Genomic DNA, 21,302 nt, shown 5'->3' with positions numbered 1-21,302 from the left:
AGTGGTGCCACCTTAGAACCCAGTGGTGTTTGCCCGTCTCTGCCCTCCACCCCCCCAGCAAAATCCTCCCTGCAGCCAAGCAAGCTGGACGTGGGGGAAGGGACTTCTTAAAATTAGAAGGCAATTTCTCAAAGCTTGGTCTAAATTTGTACTGGCACCTGAATCTTGAATGACATGGAATTGTTGGATGTATATGTAAGCACTTAGATTAGAGTCAAATCACTCTTCTTGCAATGAGATATGTCCAAATTAATTTCTCAGTAAAAACTATAGAAATAACAAAACATGGCTTTACAAGGTTTGACACTATATCTTTAGGAGAAACTTTGTCATGTTTGCTGCTGAGTTATTTTATATACTAAATAGATACCTATTATTATCAGATAAATATGTCACAATTTTTTCTTTCCTTTCCTTCCATCCAAGGTTCATAAAAAATAATGGCTTATTCAAAAACTGATTATGAAGGCATATTCAACAAAGAACAGTCTAATGAGAAAACAAGTGTTCCTTTTTCCAGCACAGAGATTAATATCAGTGTCAGAAGAAACTGATTCCTTTGTAATATCAGGAAGGCAATGTGAATGTGTTTTCTGCTGACTGAGAAGCCAATACATAAAATGGCTGTCCACCTAGATAGATTAAGCTCTGTGCTCAAAAAAAGTAACATACAAAACTACCCTGAGCGAATAGCCATTAGTCTGGACATTCTGCATTTCTTAGGCTGAAATCCTATACACCAGCCTTTCCAAACCTTATGTTCTCAGATGCTGTTGAAGTACAGTTCCCATCATTTCTGGCCATTGACCATGCTGGCTGAGGACAATGGGAGCTGTAGTCAAATACCATCTGGAAGCCCAAGGTTGAGAGAGGCTACCTAATCACATTCACCTGGGAGTAGGTGCCATTAAACCAAATAAGGACTTCTTCTTAGTAGACATATACAGGTTTGTGTTTTTAAGCTGCATAATTTTGTTCAGTACAACTAGACCTGCTTCTGATGGCATGGCAAAAGCACTACTTCTGTCTCACTGAAAGTATATTCTTGACGTATTTATTTTTCCTATACGTATAAGAAAAAGCACAACATTCTATTGCTGACATTCAGCATTCAGATGATATGTAACACGGGACCCTAATCTGAAAATTTGTGCTAGGATCTCCTTGAGCACTTGGTATAGTGTTGCTGTAATGCTATTGGGATCTTCTTAGGGATTAGTTGTTGTACAGCTTATCCCTGAATAGTCCTAGTTACTTTATCAGCACTCAGATGCATCTGGAACCATAAGTGAGAAACAATAATAGTTTCTTCATATGAAAGTTTTTTTCAAGACCTTTCCCAAGTGGTTCCAGTAGAATAATTTCCAGGTTATTGCTATAGAGGCTCCCATAGCTTGACTCACCAACATGGAATTAATTTGTCTGGTATATCAAAAGCTCTCAAGTGGATCACAAAGTTGCTGTGTTAGCAAATATCTCAATGAAACTGCCAGTGGAATATATAGACTAAGACACTGGTAAATCATTTCTCCATGTAGGAACAAGGGAGTTCTGTGGACCTGTTCAAAACTGAACAGGTTCTGTACTCTTCTGACTAATCCATCAAATGAAAGCAGACTAGCTTCTCTTAACCAGGAGCTAGTAGCTAGGCAAAAACTACTTGTTTGTTTTGACCAGTAAGGGTAGTTTTTGCAATATACTTTTTTTCTTGATCCACTAGTTTTTAAATTGGTATACACATATTTTAGGAGGCTTAATTAGAATCCCCATATCTTTTAAATCTGAGTACTTTTGATTTAAGTCTTTCAGCTCCAATTGAAGCAAATCTAGCTAAATATGCTTAAAATCAGGTACTTCAGTTTAACTTGGCCATGGGGTGGATTAGTCATTTTCAGGGAAATATAATGTCACATTATGGACCTTGCCATAAATATGGAAATGCCAGGTTTTCTGTTGGATGAAAGACATGGCTTAAATCTCAGAGTTCAAATTAAAAGAATGACTGTCAGGAATGCTCTCAAAAAGGTGTCATATGAATAAGCTACCTTATACATTACAATTTCCTACCTAAAGATTGCTACATTGATTGGTAAGCCTGTATTTGTAGCAGCTGTCCAATTGATATATTCACAAGAGGGAAAGCACTTGTTTTATGCCTCAGTCCGTTAGGATAGGCATTCTGTTTCAGACACAGAGATTAATCTGCATAAAGGAAATTGTAATTAGTAAAATAGATCCCAGATGCAAGATGGCAGAAAACGAGTGGTCATCTTAAATATTGCAACTCTAATGTGCCTCAGGTATTTCGACTATCTGCCTATTTATTGTCATTTATGAAAGAGCATTGATACACATAAGTCTTATTGGTAAATTTGAAATCTTTGTTGCATTTTTTATTTTAAAAAGCTGCCTTGTGCTGCATTGCAATTTGGAAATTTCTTATGCTGGCTATTCATGAAGCAGACACCTAAGATTATGTGAACTGCATGAATGCCAAATGTGATGGCAGTGTGCACTGGTTTTAATTATTCCTAAAAATGCTTCTGGCTTTTCAGCTGTTATGCTTTGACTGAAGCATAACATTCCCACTATTAATTATTCCCATTAACAACTAATCTTATGTGGAACTCCAGTGATCTTTAAATTAGAATTGTTAACTTGCATATGTTTAAACAGAATAATAGTTGCTCATCTCAAAAGATTCCTTATGAAAATTTACATTTATGCTGCTCAACCCCATGTTAGTTTTACAACTGTTACTCTGTTTTGTGAGCAACAACGTATTATTTCAAACCCATCCTAAATGTCTTATAAAAATACTTGAATGAATAAACACTCTAATGAATGAAAATACTCTAATGAATGTGGATTTGTGCCTGAAATTCTGTCATGGCTTTCTTTCAGATTGATGCTGGATTTTTTCATGAGAGTGATGTCAAAATAGTTGCAAAGTCAATACGTGACAGAGTAGCATTAATACAGTGGAGAAGAGAGAGGATTTGGCCCATGTTGCAATCAGAGGATCAACGGGATCCTGAGACTTTAGAAAAACCGAAGCCCCCACAAGCACAACCAGTTCAGGTTATGTACCTTTCTCACACTGGTCATCACATCCTGTCAGAACCAGAAGAGCCTGAAGCTGACCAGCATCTTTCTCAACAGAATCAACCTGCAAGCATTACTTCACTTGCATGTAAGTCTTGTATTTGTTTTGTGTAGTGTCAGTAGTTCTAATTGCCCAAGTAACTGACAGTACATTACAACACACTGATAGTAAAGAATGCATGTAAATGAATTAAAGTCTACTATAGAACCCTGTATGCTCTTTTACTATGCAAGCATATTTGTGGATAGCATGATACAATTATGCTGGAGAGCATAACTGCCAGCATAAATTATGCCAATTGCCTAAGTAACAGAGACAGTGAGCTTCTTTACGCAGGGCTTATATTGTGCAATCAAGATTGGTTGCTCACAGAAGTTTGCGGGTCCTTTACACGTCATCAATCTCCAGGGTCCCTCTTGTGGTTTATGACCTTTATCCCACTTTTAAAAATATCGGAGATAACGCGATAAGGGACGTTAATCCAATCTATTGGCTGTGTGTAATGATGGTGTTGTGCTATAATGACAGTGCTATCTAGTGGCTATAAAATGGAACATATAGAAACATATAGAACTTTCCAAAAAAGGACGTCCTTGATTCAAAGCACATGTCCACCCATGTAAAGGAGCCAATCTTAAACCACAAAGAATCCAGAAGTAGAAAGCCCGGTAAGGATGCAGGATTTCAGCCTTGTGTGATGAACCCCAGTGAGGGGGAAAAAATATCAGGATATGTTATCTGGTTCTACAAGCTCAACTTACATATGAACAAAATAAAGAGACCAGTAAATAAATGTATACTCAAGAATCTACAGTAAACAATTTCTGACTGATTCAGATCAGCTTAAACTGAAGCAGTGCAGGTTGTGATTTGGACTATTGCTGCCGGAGCTGCAACACGCTATCTTCAACAGCTCAATTTGCAACCTGCACCTTATGCCTGACATCTGGTAGGGAGCCCATTGGCTTTGCCCAGTTCTCAGGAACACTTGCTTTTCTATTAATTTTGGCCAAGGCAGCATTGCACTGAGCTGCTTCTGCAATAAAATAAAGTAAAATGACCCATTCATGTTGTACAAAGGGGCAGGTAGATGCTATACACCACGGCTGAGCATCTGGGGGAGGTCTGGGGGTCATTTTCACACACACCCAGACCCCACCATCACCACTGGCTGTACGGGGAGAAGGAAAAAAATAATTCCTTTTTTTTAATGCCAGTTTGCTCTTGAAATTTGGTGGCAAACCACTCTATAGGGCTGAGTAGCACTAAAACACACAAACGTAGCTTGTTTGCAAGCGATTTTTGACCATTTTAGCACTTCATAGCTACTACATAGTGCCATTTTGTTGGGTTTTTTTTTTAAAAAAATAACAATTTGGGGGTGTGTCAGGGGCTAGTAGGGGCTGCACCAGGAGCCGCCCGCAGGCCGCGTGTTGCCCACCCCTCCTATACAACTTGACACAACACACTAAGTCTAGTCTAGTGTGTTTTAGTTGTGCCAAACAGTGGATTGGGTCAGGATTGGATCCCCTTACCAGCACAGAAGAATTATGCCAGTTCCTCTGCACCATTCCATCAGCACTGAAACTTGTGAGATTGGACCGCTATATTAAAAAAAAATAGCCAAAATGTTTTTGAGTGATGAAAAAGTACTGTAGGTTGAATTGTAATGGACAACTATAATTTTCTGTTTTAGTAAAACCTAATTAAATTGCTTAATATTCTTAGAACTACAGCTCAAAGAGGAACATACATTTTTAATTAAATTAGTGAAAAATTCTAAGTATATTCTTGGTTTAACTAAGGCGAGGTGGTTAATCCTGCATTGGGCAGGGGGTTGGACTCGATGGCCTTGTAGGCCCCTTCCAACCCTACTATTCTATGATTCTATGATTCTAATTTACTTCAGCTTTTTACAAAGCACTGATGTATATTTATAAATAAAATGGTGTCTAACCCCACTACTTCCAATATTTCCTTGCTGTACTTTATAACTTCAGTATCATATGCTGTTTGGATACTTGCTTAGTGCTTTTGTGTCTAAAAGCCCTATAAATAATTTTCTTTATGCTGCCTGTGATATTCAAAGAGGACAAAGATGTAGATAAATAATTTAGCAACTCTGTACAACATGATGAGCCATAAAAAAAAATCTAGGCTTGGCTTCCAACTGCTGCTTTAGTTCTGTATAGTTACACTCCTTTTTTCCTTTGTGGTTTCAAATAATTTCTGTAATGAGATTAAATTTACCTGCACTATAACCATCTCTGCATTATTAAATATTAAGTCTTGCTATAAACTAAAAGATGAGCAAAACTGGAAGTCCAGAATAAGATCTCACTCATCCATGATTTAATTGTGGATAAGGGAGCTGACCAGGTGTGTATAACTGAGACCTGAGTGGGCAGACAAGGTGTACACAGTACTTGGTATTGCACCAGCACCAACTGAAGGGTCAAGGAAGGGGAATTGCTTTGGTCTATCAGGGTTCACTCTCCAGGCTTCCTGTCTGAGCACCATTTTAGTGTTTATATCTTTGTTGGGAATCTGTTACAGCTGGTGTGACTGGTGTTCATGTTGAAACCCTGGTCACTTTATGGGACATGGAGTTGACCAGGGAGGTTGACATGCCCATGCTCAAGCCTCCTCTCCATCTTGGCAGAGGCAAATTAGCACCTTCATACACCTCGGAGCAGAGGATGCAAGGGATGTTGGCTGGAACACAAGTGGAGAAAGTCTTCTGCTGAATCCAACAGAACATGGGTTAGAGCTCATTATTGAGCCTACTCTGCAGTGATGAAGGTGGCAAAGAAGTTGTTTTCATTCATGTAGTGCCTTCTACCAGCTGTGCCCCCCTCTGGCTCAGCCAGCTGTTCCCTCCCTGCCAAGCCAAGAGGGGCAAGGATCAATACAGAAGTGGTTGCACAAGCCTGTCCAAGCACCTTGTCAACATCTCCGAGCTGTACTAACCCAAGAAAACTGGACACGGTTGTGCTCTGTATATCTCACCTGATTCACCTGCCATAACCCTGGAGTCTAAGTCCTGGTGAATGCAAGAGATTTTATCTTGGAAGTGCCTAGCAAGTGTGGGCCTCAGACAGATCCACAGCGTCCTTAGGGCCAGCATGTGACGGTGAAAAGCTTTACTGGGTGGCACATAGAGTATATCTTTACAGTATCACCCAGTAGAACTCTTTCAGGTGGTGAAGTGGTTATTACAATCTGACTTTAAGAGGAAATTAGTCGGACCTTCAACAGCTAGCTGCGATAAATTTACAAATCACTTTGAAGGTAAAATCACTTATATCCAGCATGGCTTAGATTCCACTATTACTGCAGTTCCATTCTTGAAGGTATCCAGAGCACTGTCTGGTCCAGCTGTAGTGGATGAGTTTCAGTTGTTGAGGCACAAGGATGCAGACAAGGTACTTGGATGGACCACTTGTATGTTTGACCGTTGCCCATCTTGACTTGTTAACATCTAATAAGGGGGGATGGTCAGTGGGGTCCAAGAGGTTACAAATTCCTCTTTAGAGACAGAGTGGCACCAGCCTCTTTGAAAGAGCAGTAATCAGGCCACTCTTGAAGAAACCTAACATAGACACAGAAGTAGAGGACAATATAGGCCAGTTGCTAACATCCCCTTCTTGGACAAGGTGCTCAAATATATTGTTGCTGATCAACTACAGGCATTTTTGGATGAAGCTTATTTTCTAGATCCATTTAATTTGGATTTAGACCTGGCTTTGCCAAGAGAGAGACAGGAGGAGTGCAGACCTGTGGGTTCTCTTGGACCTCAGCGGCTTTCAGTACCATGGTATCCTTCTAGACCAGTTGTCTGGGTTGGAAGTTGAGGGCACTATTTTACAGTGGTTCCATTCTTACTTGGATGGCCACTTCCATAAGGTAGTGCTGGGGGATTACAGCTCTTTTCCATGGCAATTATGTCACAGGGTTTTGCAGGGCTAAATTTTATTACCCCATACTATTTAACATCTGAAACCACTGGGGGAGGTTATCCAGGGACGTGGGCTGAGGTGTCATCAATATGCAGATGACAACCAGCTTTCCATCTCCTTTTTATCTAACCCCAGTGAGGCAGTGGATGTCCTGAATCAGTTCCAGAACAGGATAATGGACTGGATGAGGTACAATAAACAAGCTCAATCCAGAAAAGACGGAGGTACTGTTAGTGGGTGGTTCATCTGCCTGGTTGAGCAGCATTCATGCTATTCTGGAGGGGGTGGCACTCCACCTAAAATATCAGGGGCAGAGCTTGGGTTTCCATGGATCCATCATTGTCACTTGAGGGAAAAGTGGCCTTGGTAGCTAGGAGTGCTTTTTATCAGCCTAGCTTGATATACCAGATGCGACCCTATCTGGACAGAGATAGCCTGGCAACAGTTATCTACACTTTGGCATCTTCTGTTGGATTATTACAATGCATTGTATGAGGCACTACCTTTGAAGATGGCTTGGAAACTTCAGTTACTTCAAAACAGAGCTGCTAAGCTACTAACAGTGACTGGTCGATATGAACATGTTATTTATTTCTTGAGTTATTATTTTATTTACTACGTATCTGTACCACCCAATAGCAGTTCACAAAAGTTAAAACCCCAAAACAGAACATGATACAATATAAACCTTTAAATTTTTAAAACAGCAAAAAACCAAAGTAAGAACCAGAGTAAAAGCCAGCAGCAGTGTAAAGATCTAAAAATATAGGTAACACATTTTAAAATGAAGCTGAAGGATTAAAAAAGCTGGGGGAAAAAAGGTCTTCACTTGGTGCCTAAAAGACCACAGTGTGAGCCTCTCCAGGGAGTGCATTTCACAGCTAGGAGTCCACCTTTGAAAAGGCCCACTTTTGAGAAGTAACCATCTGCCTCTTCTCATTTGGCGGGGACCTCTGAAGATGATCTTAGGGGCTGGGCAGGTATATATGGGTGATGCTCATTCTTTGTCAGTTGTACTTGCTTCCAGTCGACTTCCAAGCTCAACTCAAAGTGTTGGTGTTGATCTTTAAAGCCCTGAACAGCATAGGATCAGAGTTTCTAAAATAATGTGTTCTCCCATACGTACCTGCTCAGACCCAGGTGCCCCTGCTGAAGGAGGTTAGGGAGGTGGCTACAAGAGACAGGGCCTTCTCAGCTGTGGCACCTCACGTATGGAATACTCTCACAGGGAGGCTTTGCTGGCACCTACTATGTCAACTTTCTCTTATCCCAGGCATTTTACACACTTAATTTTTTGCTTTTATGGCTTTTCTTATACATCTTTATATTTCTTTATTCCTGTGCAGTTCTTTAAATTCTTTTAATAATTTGAGTATTTTATTCTTCTAACTGTTTGTAATCTGCCCAGAAAACATTTGTTATTGGGTGGATTAAAATATAATACATTAATGAAATACATAAATTAAATAATTGGCCCTTGATGGATTTTCATCAGGTAAGGGCTCCGTTTTTCTCAAGCCTGAGAGATCATGAATGGAATCTCCCAAATTCAGAAGAAATTAACTTCTCAAATATATGTATAAAGCCTATGCTTAACTTGATTTTGGCTCCTAATAGAAGGTCTGTCTATTAGGAAGTTCATAGTATATGTTGTTTTTAAAACACTTTATTTTAAAATAATATGGTTTTCTTAACAAACTCAAGAGATACTATAATCTCAATTATACTGTTAATACTGTTAATCTCAACTGCATTGCAACATAGCATAGTCAAACATAGTGCATAGTAAAACTATGGAATTTTGCTACCACAAGATGTGGTAATAGGAATGGGCAAGCCAGTGATTTTCAAGCTTGCCAAAATTCTCTGAAATTCACTTTGAAACTTGTTTTGGCTCACTCCTGCTTTTGTTTTCAGACTGTTTTTTGGCTCATTCAAATGGGAAAAATGTGCAGTTCAGGGTATATTTTTCAAAAGTGTACACTTTTGCCCCATTGACTAAAGCATGAAATTTTTTTATTTTTTTTTTAAAGAGCATTCCAAAATGCACATTAAAAAAAAAAAATACTCATGTTTCTAACGCAATCCCAAATTCAGGAACTTGTGAATATTCTTGGGGGGAAAAGTGCTCCTGCTTGTGTTCATGAATGGGACATGTTCAAATGATTTGTGAACAGAAATGAAATTCTTGTACATCCCCAGTGATAGCTTTAAAAGGAGATTAGAAAAAAATCAAGGAGAATAAGGCTATCAATGGCTACTAGTCATGATGGCTGTATGCTACCTCCAGCAGCAGAAATAGCATGACTATGAATAGTAGTTGTGGGAAACAACAGGAGAGGGCTATTGCCTCATGACCTGCTTGTGGGGTTCCCCAAGATATCTGGTTGGTTACTGTAACAAAAAATATGCTGGACTAAATAGGTCTTTGGTCTGATCGAGTAGGCCTCTTTATGTTCTTATGTACAGTTTGTCTACCATGAATGCCTTTCTCATAAATAATAGCTATGGCTAAAAATAAATTGTGCAGATGGACAAATGTTGTTGTTGTTCAGTCGTTCAGTCGTGTCCGACTCTTCGTGACCCCATGGACCATAGCACTCCAGGCCTTCTTGGCAAGAATACTGGAGTGGGTTGCCATTTCCTTCTCCAGTGGACCACATTTTGTCAGAACTCTCTGCCATGACCTGTCCGTCTTGGGTGGCCCTGCACGGCATAGCTTATGGCTTCACTGAGTTACGCAAGCCCCTTCGCCACAACAAGGCAGTGATCCATGAAGGGGGGACAAATGTTACAGGGTTCAATAAACTTTTGTAAATTCCTTGCTTTAAATATTAAACATAGCCCTTATAAGCTGTATTACAAATTGAAAGAAGATACTGGTTTTCTCTCAGATTGGTTTGACTTAACTGTATTTCAGTGAAGAAGTTACAAAGCTGCAAATTGTTCTCTGAGTCATAAACATCTCAAAATGCCTTACCATATAATGCCTTTTCCCACTTGCTTTACAGTTGGGGTTAAGAGTTCTGAAGTTCTCTTTTTGTAAATAAAGTATCTGGAGCAGGAAGCATTTATATAAAGGATATTGCAGTCACTCTGATCCTAGGCAATTCTCTGTTCTTTACGGTCAGGCTTCCTTATAACTGTAGAGCAAGTTTCATTTAAACTTTAATTCTTAATTTTCCTCAGCAATTAATAATAACAATAGAACAAAGTACTATTACACAGAAATGAACATATGCAAGTTAATTCAGTTAGTGACATTTTTTGCATTCATTTGTCATCTAATTTTACCAAAAGTATATAATATAAAAGTGTCTTCATAACCTGAAATAATATTACCTAGTCACACTTTCTACATGCAGGCTATATTCCTCTGGCTCTGATGCATTTCATTGTTCTCTTCTGTGAGCAGTGGGAAGACACACAGAATTACAATCATCCATGCTCATTCAAAGCAGTGATCTTTATAGAAAAGAACTGGCAGTGTCAGAATGAACAGGGCTTTGGACTGCACTAATAAATACCTGCTAAAAAGAACCCATAGTAACAAAGTTTACCTAGATGTTATGGTGATACAGACTGTTAGAATGTAGGTCATGATGAATTTCTGTAAAGTGGAGGAGTAATGGCAATTTAAAGTGCAGAAAGGATATACAGAAAGGAGATGCTGAGAAATTTCCTCCATCCATCCCTAGAGAGGTTCGCCTGGCACCTATGTTGTATTCCTTCCGGCGCCAGGTGAAGACCTTTTTTTCTCCCAGGAATTTTAGTATTTTAGCTTCCTAGTCTTTTAGCTTTGTTGTTTTAAATCTGTATTTTAAATATCTGCATTGCTGCTAGGTTTTATTCTGGTTGTATTGTTATATTGTGGTTTTAATGATTTTATATTTTTGTATTGTTTTACTGTGTACTTTTTGGTTTTAATTTTTGTGAACTGCCCAGAGAGCTTCGGCTATTGGGTGGTATAGAAATGAAATAAATAAATAAATCCCATCTGCACTTGGCCCCTTGAAATTTGTAGTATGAACACTGGAAATCCAGAAAATGTGTTCTGCCATGTAGACATTTAAAGGACAATACATCTTGGCCTCAACAGGAAACCTTCAATGTGAATATCTCCGGATTAATGTGGAGATGAGAAAATTGGCAGAGGAGGTAAACAAAGAGAAACCCCTTTCCCAAACTATAATTTTGTTTATAATGAGTATAGTGGGGGTGACCACTATAAGCAGCTCAAATCTGGGACATATTTTGAAGCTAAGGAATGCATGAAAATTATAGGATAATGAATACTGGCTGCTGCACTAGAACACCATGATGTTAAACATGCATTGCAAACCCCTAATTTTACATAGGCATTTAATACTAGGACTCATTCAACAGTTTATTCAACTGTTGCAGACTGGCTGGTACATCAGTGCAGATGTTTGGGGGTTGGAGGGGTATAAACTCATTACTGTTAAACTAAGATGTGGTTGCTTTGATTTTTATGGTACCCCTAACATTTTTTGATCATGTTTCAGCTGATAGCACATTTGATAGTGGTCAGGGATCAACTGTGTATTCAGACTCCCAGAGTAGCCAGCAAAGTGTCATCTACTCATCGATGCCTGATGCAATACCTCCTGCTGTTCAACGAGTTTATAGCCCACCTCTCAGTGAAAGTCAGACTTTGCCCCATGGTCTTCAGCAACTGGGACCCTACCAGCACCCTTCAATAGTAAGTACAATGGTTTTCTAAAATACTTAATATTTATGGGCCCTCCACAGTCACGTTTAATAAATAAATAAATAAATAAATAAATGCATTTTCAGACTCCAGGCTCTGTTTCTATAGTGCCTTCTAGTTTTTCTTGTATTTATGAACTGGTGCCATAAAAACACATGTGCCTATTTACTACAATACATTTGGGTTTGTTTTTTTTACAAAACGTAACAAACAATACATTTAATTTAACCCATACATGTTTATTAGTTTAGCTGTGACTAGATTAAAATTCCTACATGTACTTGTTTTGAGAATTATTTTATGTATTGTGTTTTCTTGCTGTCTACATAGCCACGTATTATTCCTTCATTTGTTCAAGAACCTTTGGGGTCAGATATTTCTTCCAGTGGTGTTAAAGGCCAAACATCTGTGCACATCTGTTGTAGAAGCTCTAAAATCTAACAGCCTGTACCTAGGAAGGCATTCACATTTGCTCTCATGTTCATATAACAACAACCTTTGTTGTTGTTTATTTGTTCAGTCGCTTCCGACTCTTCGTGACTTCATGGACCAGCCCACGGCAGAGCTTCCTGTTGGCCGTCGCCACCCCAGCTCCCCCAAGGTCGAGTCCGTCACCTCCAGAATATCATCCATCCATCTTGCCCTTGGTTGGCCCCTCTTCCTTTTGCCTTCCACTTTCCCTAGCATCAGCATCTTCTCCAGAGTATCCTGTCTTCTCATTATGTGGCCAAAGTACTTCAGTTTTGCCTTTAATATCCTTCCCTCAAGTGAGCAGTCTGGCTTGATTTCCTGGAGTATGGACTGGTTTGATCTTCTTGCAGTCCAAGGCACTCTCAGAATTTTCCTCCAGCACCACAGTTCAAAAGCATCTATCTTCCTTTGCTCAGCCTTCCTTATGGTCCAGCTCTCGCAGCCATAGGTTACTACAGGGAATACCATTGTTTTAACTATGTGGACCTTTGTTGTCAGTGTGATGTCTCTGCTCTTCACTATTTTATCAAGATTTGTCATTGCTCTCCTCCCAAGAAGTAAACGTCTTCTGATTTCCTGGCTGCACTCAGCATCTGCAGTAATCTTAGTGCCTAGAAAGACAAAGTCTGTCACTGCCTCCACGTTTTCTCCCTCTATTTGCCAGTTATCAATCAAGCTGGTTGCCATAATCTTGGTTTTTTTGAGGTTTAACTGCAACCCAGCTTTTGCACTTTCTTCTTTCACCTTCGTCATGAGGTTCCTCAGCTCCTCCTCGCTTTCAGCCATCAAAGTGGTATCATCTGCATATCGGAGATTGGTAATGTTTCTTCCAGTGATTTTAACTCCAGCCTTGGCTTCATCAAGCCCAACACGTCGCATGGTGTGTTCTGCGTACAGGTTGAATAGGTAGGGTGAAAGTATACAACCCTGTTGTACTCCTTTCCCAATCTTAAACCAGTCCGTTGTTCCGTGGTCTGTTCTTACCATTGCTACTTGGTCGTTATACAGATTCCTCAGGAGGCAGACAAGATGACTTGGTATCCCCATCCCACCAAGAACTTGCCACAATTTGTTATGATCCACACAGTCAAAGGCTTTAGAATAGTCAATAAAACAGAAATAGATGTTTTTCTGAAACTCCCTGGCTTTCTCCATTATCCAGCGGATATTGGCAGTTGGTCTCTAGTTCCTCTGCCTTTTCTAAACCCAGCTTGTACATCTGGCAGTTCTCATTCCATGAATTGCTGGAGTCTACCTTGCAAGATCTTGAGCATTACCTTACTGGCATGTGAAATAAGTGCCACTGTTCGATAGTTTGAACATTCTTTGGTGCTTCCCTTTTTTGGTATGGGGATATAAGTTGATTTTTTCCAATCTGTTGGCCATTCTTGTGTTTTCCAAATTTGCTGGCATATGGCATGCATCACCGTGACAGCATCATCTTACAAGATTTTAAACAGTTCAGCTGGGATACCGTCATCTCCTGCTGCCTTGTTATTAGCAATGCTACTTAAGGCCCATTCAACCTCACTCTTCAGGATGTCTGGCTCTAGCTCACTGACCACACCGTCAAATCTATCCCCGATATTATTATCCTTCCTATACAGATCTTCCGTATATTCTTGCCACCTTTTCTTGATCTCTTCTGCTTCTGTTAGGTCCTTGCCATCTTTGTTTTTGATCATACCCATTTTTGCCTGGAATTTACCTCCGATGTTTCTAATTTTCTGGAAGAGGTCTCTTGTCCTTCCGATTCTATTATCTTCTTCCGCTTCTGCGCATTGCTTGTTTAAAAATAATTCCTTATCTCTTCTGGCTAACCTCCAGAATTTTGCATTGAATTGGGCATATCTCCCCCTATCACTGTTGCCTTTTGCTTTCCTTCTTTCTTGGGCCGCTTCCAGTGTCTCAGCAGACAGCCATCTTGCCTTCTTGGTTTTCTTTTTCTTTGGGACGTTTTTTGTTGCTGCCTCCTGAACAATGTTGCGAACTTCTGTCCATAGTTCTGTCGGGACCCTATCTACTAAATCTAGTCCCTTAAATCTATTCTTCACCCCCACTGCATATTCATTAGGAATATTAGTGAGCTCATATCTAACTGATCTGTGGGTCTTCCCTATTCTTTTTAGTCCAATTCTAAATTGTGCAATAAGAAGTTTGTGATCTGAACTACAATCAGCTCCAGGTCTTGTTTTTACCAACTGCATAGATGTCCGCCACCTTTGGCTACAAAGGATGTAGTCAATCTGATTTCAGTGTTGACCGTCTGGTGAAGTCCATGTATAAAGTCGTGTCTTAGGTTGTTGGAAGAGCGTGTTTGTTATGCCCAGTGAGTTGTCTTGGCAAAATTCTATCAGCCTATGTCCTGCTTCATTTTGTTCTCCCAGACCATGCTTGCCTGTAATTCCAGGTGTCGTTTGACTACCCACCTTAGCATTCCAGTCTCCTATAATGAAAATAACATCTTTTTTTTGGCATACTATCCAGTAGGTGCTGCAGATTCTCATAGAACTGATCTACTTCTGCTTTTTCAGCATCTGTGGTTGGGACATATATTTGGATCACTGTGATGTTAAATGGCTTACCCTGAATTCGAATTGAGATCATTCTGTCATTTTTTGGATTGTATCCAAGCACTGCTTTAGCCACTTAATTATTAATTATGAAGGCTACTCCATTTCTTCTGTGGTCCTCTTGTCCACAGTAGTAGATCTGGTGGTCTTTTGATGTGAAAAGGCCTATTCCTGTCCATTTCAGTTCACTGACACCCAAAATGTCTATATTTAATCTTGACATCTCCCCAATAACCACATCCAATTTGCCCTGGCTCATAGATCTTACATTCCAGGTTCCTATGGTGTGTTGATCTTTAGAACATCGGATTCATCGTTCACCACCAGCACCATCGGCTGCTAGCCATCCTTTCGGCTTTGAGCTAGCTGCGTCATCACATCTGGGGCTAGTTGAACTTATCCTCTGTTCCAACAACAACCTTAGCCAGCAAAAATTAATAGAATTGGGAGGAATTGCAAACAGTTGAACATAAACCTTTCGGTTTTTCCAGTGACAAAGCTAGCACACGGCTGGTATGTGCCTCCTCAGAAACTACTGGGATGCAGGTCTCCCGTGCTAACCAGTATTTGTTAGCTGTGATGCAAAGTAGTTCCTGTAGCTGCTGTCGCCATAGTGATTCGGTAGTGGCTTTGACACCAAATGTAATGCCACTTGCAGGAGAACTGCTGAGATCAAGCCTAAAACCACTGCAAGAGAAAGAAAATGAATCAAGTGAATCACAGCCACTAAGATTACAGAAATCTTCAAATTCTGCTGAGTTTATGCTCATTAAACCCACCTGTCAGGAGTGCTTGGCCCATCGGCTCCATTGAGGAGCAGATCTGAACAAAACTAATTCATTAATGCCTTTTAAATATGCCATACATATTCCTTCTTTCCTCAGCTCTGTATCTCAACCACTTCATGAAGCTAGTAAGTAACCTTATGGTAAAGCTTCAGATCTACCTTTATTAAATGAATCTTTGCAGCACATAATTAACCCACAATCTAGCTCTGCTCCAGTGAGAACAGAAAAAGCTTTGTGTTCAGAGTTTATTTCTGAACAAGCCAACTTGCCTGAATGTACCCAGTCCTGCCACAAACTTAGTCCAGATCAAACTTCATTGATATAGAATGGCTACTTGGCTCAAGCTGTACAGAGCAATTGGAGCAGCTAACTAATAAGAAAGATGGCAGTGATGTGGTAGGTGGAATTCTTCATTGCTTCCTTATTTGACTTAGAAGACAGAGAAATTCCAAGAATGATACTGAATGCATCCTGCTTGACCCAGAATGACTTTCAATCCGTTAGAAAAGTAATGCTTATCCTACATTTCCCTCTTGTTTCTAGAACACCTGTAATCATACCTAAGCTGTACATAGGTCCCATAAATTCCATGGCAGCATAATTTTTGTAATCCAAAAGGAAAAAATGCTGGCTTTGGTGTTTGTACCAGGATTCCTTTGTTGTTGAATCCATTCCTCATATAAATATACTACATCGTGGGCTTTACTCTTAAACTTTCCACTTTACCAAATGAAGCAAAAGGATTGCAGCTTTGACTATAACAGGTTGACACTGTATGCTTCAGTGGCAACCCAGTCCATATTGATTTCACCGATTTAATTATCAGTTGTGCGGTTTTAATATGGCATGTATGATAGTTTAAAAATTAAAACATTGGGTTATAACATATGTACTTTGCTTAACTTTTTATCCTCAAAACAACCATTTTAATGAATCATAGCATGATTTTAATTTTTTTCTAATCATTTTGCTTCAGTAGAATGTTTCAATAGATGACATCTTGAGATGTCTTACTGAGGCCTTCTTGACATATTTCAGTAATAATACATTGAATTAATCACTTCCATAGAAAAGTACTAGCAAGTCTGATAATTTGTTATTTTGTACTATAGAATCTTCTCACTTTTTCATCCAGTATCCCACCATTCTCTGCCTGCAATTTTGCACAGGGTTCCTGCCTTTCTGCAAAATGCTATTTTATCAACTCATAATGATAACATACATGTATTTTTAAAGAATTTCATTAAAAAGCAGGAAAGAAATCTTTATACATATGGGCTTATTTACCTCTCCCATTCTTAATGTGTTATAGATCAGAGAGTGCATGCCTGTAGTTGAAAAATAAAGGTTTATTAGCAGCTTTTGATCACTTACCTGCCTCTCCTAAAATTTTAAATTCTATTCATATGTCTTCCCTTTCTTTGTGAACATATTCTTTTTATTATGAATTGTTCATAATTGTGTGAACCAGACTTCCCCAACCTGGTACCCCTCCAGATGTGTTTCATTATAATTCCAATCATTCACATGCTGGCTGGGAATGATGGGATTTATAGTCCAATACATCTGGAAGGCACCAGGTTGGGGAAGGCATGTGTAAGTTGTTGAGTAGAGAGGTCCATTAGATGAACAACATTTCTCTAAGGTATCAATGGCCAACCTATGAAGCTAGAGTGGGGTTGAGAAATATGCATTGAGCACCCATCAATTCATGAGATGTTTCTTTTGCTTACTTTTCAGTATCCAGGACAGAATGTTCAGTGTGCTTTTCCCCTTACCACCTGCAGACCACATTCTAGCATACATTTGGGATTAGGGAAAGAGTTTTCAGATAGGGTTGAGCCTCTGGCACCTCTCATTTTTAAAAATTAAGCACTGTGCTGTAACCAGGCTGGTTCATGAATGTACTAGTCTGTGTCATAGACCAGGTCCCCAAACCCTCATCCTCAGAGGATCCTGAGCCCTTGTCCTCAGAAGAAGAGGCTCCAGAGTTACTGGGAGAGGACTTGGCCAGAGAAAGGTGTCATGAAATTTCCATCTCTCCGCCACCCAATTCTCCAGAAAGACTTCAAAGGAGGTTGCATTACTCTGAGGACTTGGGCCATGAAGACACTAGCACACCACAGCCACTCTCACATCATCACTGCCTGAATTTGCTAAGATAGGCTTAACCCATTTAAGAGACAAAGCCTCAGTCAGTATGGTGGGGGCAAGCAGTCTAAATACACCCACACCCTTATTTAAGGCTCAGTCTTGGTCTGCTCTTTGTTGGATCAACATACAGAGAAGCCTGTATGGCTTCCAGCCCATTTGGAGTTTTCCATTCCTGAAACCTGACTTTGCTGAAAGAAACTATCCATAGGGGAGCCCTGCAGTCCAGGCCTCACCAGCATCTAAACAGTGCTAAGCCGTCGTCTTTTTAAAGAACAATGGCCATTGGAATGTGGAAAGACAATGTAAATCTGAACCATAGGTTGGATCTAGGAGCTGCCTTCCATAGACAGAAAGTCTGTGCTCATGGCTGGGGCTAACACCTGTTTTGAAGATTCCCCCCCCACACAGCAGCTCACCTCATTCAGCAGGGCCCCCTGGTGCCCTGTGCAGCATTTTCAGGGGGCTTGAGGGTCTGCTGTGTGGAGGAGGGGCAGGGAAATCCGCTTCCACCACCCCAGTTGCACATGCCTAAATCTGGATCCAACTCCTTATGTTTAAACCATACATTTTTTTTCCAATGGCAGAGGTTATTTTCACTTCATCAGGGGAGAGGGAATCAGCACAGGTAAAGAATTAACCCCCCTGACCCCCATAAATAGTCATACTTGACCTACACACCTTGGCTGTTTTGTTTGTTTGAGGCAGTAGCAGGAGATCTAATAACAGATCTTCTGTCTTGCATCTAGTTTGGCCCTTACCCTCATTCTGATAATGTAAGAAATAAATAGTATCCAAGAAATAAATCATATATACTGTAGTCAATATTTTACCCACTTTTCACTATGGAATGCAGAGAGATGGGAACAAATTGCCTCAGGGCCCCACAAGGCTGAGGACCTTCAACATATTGGTCTATATTTCCTAACAATATGAACAAATAAAGTTGCATGTGTCTGACTTCTCATCTTTGACCTTCACTGCAGTAGCTTACAAAGTCAAATGGGAATCCTGTTACCACAATTCCCTGTGGAGTGCTTTTGGAGTCAATGTGTTCAAGCAGTCTTTTTAAACACCTGTGGGTTTGTGTTGTGTGGTCTGCCCTTGTTTGTGAACACAGCAAGGTGTGTCAGTTATCAGTCCTTCTGTGCTTCTCCCATCAGGAGACTTCCTTTGGCTCTCCTAACAGTCAAGGATTTTTGTATGATGTAGTATTCTAAAGTAATATGTGTTTTTTGTTACTTTTCTTTCCTTCAGCCTGGACTTTCAGTGGTTCAGGCTCCACCTGCTGCTGTTTCTCAGCGACCACAACATTATCAAGAACCAGCAATCCCATTCCCTGTTGTCCATCCCACTTCAGTTGCCCCTGTGCAGATGAGACAACCTCAGCCTGTGTTAGCTAGCCAGCAGGCAAGTACTTGCATTTTCTGAACATAAGAACATAAGAAGAACCATATAGTGCTGTATGGATAAAACCATGTAGTCTGGCATTCTAAACACACACTGGCCAACCGGCTGCCCACAGGAAACCCACATGCAGGACATGAGTGCAACAGCACCCTCCTGCCCATGTTCTGCAGTACATAGGCATACTGCCTCTGACACTGGAGGTAGTATATCGCCATCAGGACTAGCAGTTAGTGATAGATTCATTTATTTCATTTAATTTGTTTTCTATACCAGCCAATAGCTGAAGCTCTCTGGTCTTCTCCTCCATGAATTTGTCCAGTCTCTGTTTAAAGCCATCCAAATTAGTGGCCATCACTACATCCTTTGGGGACGATGCTAAATAAATTTATGAGCACTTCCTTAACTTGTACTGTGCCTGCTTGCTCATCAGTGTGCTGAAAGCTTTCTTAGTAACTCATAAAAAGCAGGGCTTGGATGTAAATCAAGCTGTTATTTATGTGTTAAAATACAACTACTGGGCCAGAGAGACAGAGCTCTAATTTCTTTGTCCACCCTACTCTCTGCAGATCCCAGGTTCTTTCTATATCTATCTATCTATCCATCCATCCATCCATCCATATTTATTTTATTTTTCATATTCATTTTTTTATTTTTTTATTTTCAATTTGTTTCCATGACCAGTGGGAGGAAGGTCACTATTTGGAGTTTAAAAAGGAGGTTTTGTCCTCTAATACAGTGATCTCCAAACTTGTTTGATCACACACCCCTATCAATAAAATGTTTTTGAGAACTAATCCCCACTGTATGTATATTTATTTATAAATGATATACATGTACTACTGTACTAATATATTATGTACATTATAAAATATACAAAAATAGAAATAAAAAATGGATGAGATAAAGATGAAATCTTGAGTACTGTGTCCAGTTCTGGGCACCACACTTTAAGAAGGATGCATACAAACTGGAAAAAGTTCAGAGGAGGGCAACAAAGATGATCAGGGGAGTGGAAATAAAGCTCTATGAGGAGAGACTCAAAGAACTGGGCATGTTTAGCTTTGAGAAGAGAAGACTGAGGGGAGATATGACAGTGCCCCTCAAATACTTGAAAGGTTGGCACAGAGAGGAAGGTGAGGATCTCTTCTTGATCATCCCAGAGTGCAGGACATAGAATCATGAGCTCAAGTTACAGGAAGCCAGATTCTGGCTGAACATCAGGAAAAATGTCCTGACTGTTAGACCAGTGTGACAATGGAACCAATTACCTAGGGAGGTAGTGGGCTTTCCCACACTGGAGACATTCAAGATGAAGCTGGACAATCACCTGTCAGGGATGCTTTGACTTGGATTCCTGCATTGAGCAGGGGGTTGGACTCGATGGTCTTATAGGCCCCTTCCAACCCTATGATTCTATGATTGAAATAAACAATATTTTTAAAATGTATTTTATTTATTAACGGTATAAAAAACCTTTTTGCTCTCACTAAAATATTATTAATAATAATATTTTAGTGAGAATAATGTGATTGAATATGCTTCATTATTGTTCAAAATCTTGGTTTAACACATTTGTGATACAGTGATTCAAAGATCTGGTTTTAAGTTCAGTTTATTTCAGTACTTGGTTTTAATGGCTGTCATAGCTGAAAAAGACACCTCAAAGATACATAAATCCAAATGGAAGAAGTGCATCATTGGCTGCACTTACTAAATCATGATACTCATTTTTCAATCCCATCCAGCAATTATGCAAAGGTTTTTGATGAAATTCAGCTAGTAATGAATTTACTATTCTTCCCTGATGTCAATCAGTTGTTCTTGCAAACTAATCGGAAGGTGTTGCATTTTTATGGTTTTAACAAATGGGTTCAAAACCCACTGTAACTCTTTGGAAGATTTTTAAACAGGTTAGAAAATTTCATTGCCAAGTTTTTAAAGTGTGCAGATATCAGAGTTTTTAATAGGTGACACACCTTGTTTTCGGCAACAAAATCACATACCGATGGAACCCTTTCCAAACATCCATTTTCAAAATGCTCTCTCCATAGCACGAGTTTCTATCGAAAAGCAGTTACTTTCTCACTCATTGTTAAAACATCACCTTTACCT

The 21,302-nt window shown here is 39.8% G+C and overlaps 1 protein-coding gene across 1 annotated transcript in view; it reads left to right on the top strand.

Moving 5' to 3' along the window:
• The window catches only part of WNK2 (WNK lysine deficient protein kinase 2), a 141,899-nt gene that overhangs the window by 74,735 nt on the left and 45,862 nt on the right, over window positions 1-21,302 (top strand). Inside the window, exons 8-10 of the mRNA XM_084839976.1 lie at window positions 2,905-3,193; window positions 11,592-11,788; window positions 19,038-19,190. Coding sequence (XP_084696102.1) covers window positions 2,905-3,193; window positions 11,592-11,788; window positions 19,038-19,190 — 639 coding nt within the window. The remainder of the gene's footprint in view (window positions 1-2,904; window positions 3,194-11,591; window positions 11,789-19,037; window positions 19,191-21,302) is intronic.

This window comes from Heloderma suspectum, chromosome 2 (genome assembly GCF_057233095.1).
Source record: "Heloderma suspectum isolate Gila_16-S chromosome 2, 16-S_ref, whole genome shotgun sequence".
In the NCBI taxonomy this organism is placed as follows: domain Eukaryota; kingdom Metazoa; phylum Chordata; class Lepidosauria; order Squamata; family Helodermatidae; genus Heloderma; species Heloderma suspectum.
This window is presented reverse-complemented; position numbering and strand designations above follow the sequence as displayed.